The sequence below is a fragment of the Cariama cristata genome, unplaced genomic scaffold (assembly GCF_000690535.1).
Source record: "Cariama cristata isolate BGI_N322 unplaced genomic scaffold, ASM69053v1 scaffold18656, whole genome shotgun sequence".
Taxonomy (NCBI): domain Eukaryota; kingdom Metazoa; phylum Chordata; class Aves; order Cariamiformes; family Cariamidae; genus Cariama; species Cariama cristata.
This window is the reverse complement of record NW_009624029.1, coordinates 1-3,769: the sequence shown is the minus strand read 5'-3', so window position 1 is coordinate 3,769 and position 3,769 is coordinate 1. Positions and strand designations below refer to the sequence as shown.

Sequence of the window (3,769 nt, the reverse complement as noted above, 5' to 3'; positions counted from 1 at the left end):
CCCGCGCTGGAGCAGGCTCTTGGCAGGACCTGTGGACCCGTGGAGAGAGGAGCCCAGGCTGGAGCAGGTTTGCTGGCCGGGCTTGTGACCTCGTAGAAAGGACCCAGGCTGGAGCAGTCTGTTCCTCAGGGACTGCATCCTGTGGAAGGGAACCACACAGGAACAGTTTGTGAAGAACTGCAGCCTGTGGGAGGGACCCCAGGCTGGAGCAGGGGAAGAGTGAGAGGAGTCCTCCTCCTGAGGAGGAAAAAGCAGCAGAGACAACATGTGATGAGCTGAATGCATCCCTCATTTCCGATCCCCCGGCACTGCTGGAGAGGGAGGAGGTAGAGAAATTAAGAGTGAAGTTATGCCTGGGAAGAAGGGAGAGGTGTGGGGAAGGTGTTCTAAGATTTGGTTTTATTTTCTCATTATCCTACTCTGATTTGATTGGTAATAAATTAAACTAATTTCCCTAAGTTGCATCTGTTTTGCCCATGACAGTAACTGGTGAGTGATCTCTCCCTGCCCTTATCTTGACCCACAAACATTTCGCTGTGTTATCTCCTCCTGTCCAGTTGAGAAGGAGTGACAGAGTGGCTTTGGTGGGCACCTGGTGTCCAGCCAGGGTCAACCCACCACATACAGCAAGACAGATAAGACTTCTTGCAGAAAGACAAACATGATTCCACTCCATTATCACCTTTTTATTGTTAAAAGGACATATCTTGACAGTGGAGAAAAAAAGGATGTTTCACAAGGAGAACAGGAAGTAGCTTCTACTGGTCTTTCAATTCCTTCAGTCTTCTGATCGCAGATTTGACTGTCACTGCAGAGGTGGTACTGGAAAAAGAAGCAGAGTCATTTGCATGTGGCAGTAGAACAACCCATGCCAGTGTTATTTTTTTGAGAAAGCACTAATCATCTCAAATAGTTATTGTCTGATTGCATTGTTAATAGGGAGCCAATTTCACTTTGATTCTCATGACAACAAACTGTAGGCCTTTGCCTACAGAAGCACACACAATTTCACAAGTTACATCTTAACCCAAATTATCCAGTCACGCATCAACTATGTGCACAAGCGTGTGGGTTCAGATTCCGAGTGACTGTTCTATGTGGGGCAACAGTGTTTTCTACCAGAATTGCGGGGGAAGCAGAGCGAAGAAGGGGAGTAAGCAAGGGCACCACCACAATAAGGATTATAATGATTCAATGCGCAAATCATGGAAATAATTTTTCTTGGAGTAAACATGGTTTTGCCTGTCATATCTGTGTCTCCAAACTGAAAAGGCTAGGGTAGTAACCACAAAAAAAGGCAGTTTAGGCTTTGAAAGAGGTAAGAGTTCACTTGCACAATTAAGATTTTTATACAGTCAAAAGAATCAATAAAGGAAAAATAATCCCCAGACCAGAGGCATAATTTATCAGAAGCTGATGAAGCTCTTTTTAGAATAGGTCGGAGGGACACCTGTCAGCTGTCATCCATACAGATGATTCCACCCTGAAATAGCTGGATGAACCAGTCATTCTCTCTGCTCCTTTTCTTCCAACATGACCAACAAATTGGCCCAAGCATAATCCCTCATACAAACAACAGCTGTAGTTCACATCTCCAGTAAGAAATACTACTACAGCCAAGGCACAAAAGAGACTACCTAAACAAAAACATTTCTTTCAGTATTTGCAGATGTTTCAATTTCTTTATTTGAAGTTTAGGAAAAGGTGCAGAACTTGCATTTTTGAATAAAACAACGGCTTTGATAAAGCCCAGAGAGAAAGAAATTTTGGAGGGACCCACCAAAACCAGCAGCAGTGATACGACGGATAAAATGCAGTATTCTCAGAAGCTGCACAACTGATACTGGAAAGAATAGTAATCAAATCCAGTTTGACCCATTCCAATCAAACTTCAACAATGCAGGCAAAAAAACCCCACATATCACTAACTCAAGACAGAACTACTTAATAGTCAGTAGATTAAAAAAAAAATTAAAATAAGAAGCTGTATTATGCTTCAGCTATGTGAGAATAAACACTGATAGGAGCATCTTCATTTCCTTACTTGTAAGTCCAGGCACCACCAGCAACTGTCTTCATGCAGGATCCACAGTGCCAGATACCCACAGCCTTCCTCTTCATTTTGGTCTGTAATAGAAGAAGAAGGAAGAAAGTGTACTCTCCATCAGCTGAAAAAGCCAAATAACAAACTTCAGGTGATTACTTCAGCATCACACCACAGCATTCCCTATAAGCCTAGTTAAGACAGGCAGGGATCAGCGAATGCTTTTATTCAGATTCTTCAGAACAGGGTAAGTTCTTCTGAAACATTTTTTCATTCAGATATAAAGTGGGTCATTTCTAAGCGCATCATCAAAAATTCAGCTCTTCTTGCAGAAGAAAAGCAGTAAGGAGTTACATTGGTCATAATAACTGACATTCTCTCACCTGGTTTGATGACCAATGCAACACCACTGTTAGCAGTGCTCCCTGATCATCCCAGGATTACTCTAAACCAGTCTCTCTTTGAATAGCATCTAAACAGCCAGTGGTGGGTACTGAACTCCTTTCACCCGGGCAAGTCTCCATCTCCTCGCAAAGATGGCAATGGGTTTGCCAAGACCTATACTGGATTTAGGTAGTTCTGCAAATAGGGTTATCAAAATGCTCACTTCACATGAGAGAGACACTAAATACAAAAAAAACTGATGGAAATTTTTTCAATTTCCAGCCACTTAAAGATATCTACTTTCAGATATCAGTAATAACTATCTGGGCAAACAAGCTGATAGGCCTCTCAAACGGTCAAAAAACAGATTTAAGTGTGAATTTTCATTATGTACGTGAGTAGATAAGGTTACTTCCTATCAGAAATTCTTCCCCATCCAGAGTTATACAGCACAGAAATATAAGTAAGCAACTGCAATCAGAAGTTTTAAGTGGGAAAAGCAAGCTCTCTTCCTGCTCCAGGTAAGTTGAAAAGCTACTGAAAGAAAAAAAAAAAAAAAAGCCCAAGTCATGCCTTAATTATGAGGATAACAAGTGTGTTGCTTTAATTCTGTAAGCTCTTTTTATTAGATATCTAAAACATGTAGTATGGCAACATTTCTCATGATTTTGTGTAATAAAATACAATTTATGCTTGTTTGCATTTAACTACCACTAAATATCCATGTGAAATGTCTACTAACTCTTTTTATTTTATAAGGGATTCTGACATTAGCCTAAAACTCACAATAAACTAATCACTGTCTCAAAACTTATCCAGTTATCTCTTCAGTAGAAAAATTACCAAAACATCAAATTGCATTTCTAGCATCAATAACAAAGTTATTTTTGAAGACTTCTTTTAGAGGAGGTCTCTCACCTTGCCACAGAAGGAGCAGGTATACTTGGCATGCTGGCTAATTTCAATCTTCTTCACCATTTTCCTAAGGGACGCACCGTAACGGGTACCATATTTACCCACAATCCCAACCTTCTTGGTGCGCTTAGCCTGTTGGGAAGCAAACCAGAATACCCTTCAACTTTACTGAGACCACCATCTCCTCGGCTGCTCCCCTCTCCTGACACGACAGCAAAGCGCTCACCACTCCAAAGCAGCACTACAGCCGACACCACCTCTCCCTGACGTTGTAAATAAAGCATTAGTTATGAAACGGCGAGAGGCACACGCTGCCAACAGCCTCCCAGCTTCTGCTGGGGCCCTTCGGGCAGAGGGCCGCAGTCTGGCAGCCACGCACGAGAGAGCCACGTCCTTCCTCAGGGCCAGCCCGAAACGCTGCTGCCG

At 42.4% G+C, this 3,769-nt stretch overlaps 1 protein-coding gene across 1 annotated transcript; it reads right to left on the bottom strand.

The window, feature by feature from the left end:
- Positions 1-665: 665 nt before the first annotated feature.
- On the bottom strand, positions 666-3,475 carry RPL37A (ribosomal protein L37a; the record flags this gene model as incomplete). The annotated part of the gene is made up of 3 exons (XM_009703018.1): positions 666-822; positions 2,045-2,127; positions 3,347-3,475. Coding segments are annotated over 3 exons (276 nt in total), but the record flags the coding sequence as incomplete, so codon positions are not given.
- Between the last annotated feature and the right edge of the window lie 294 nt (positions 3,476-3,769).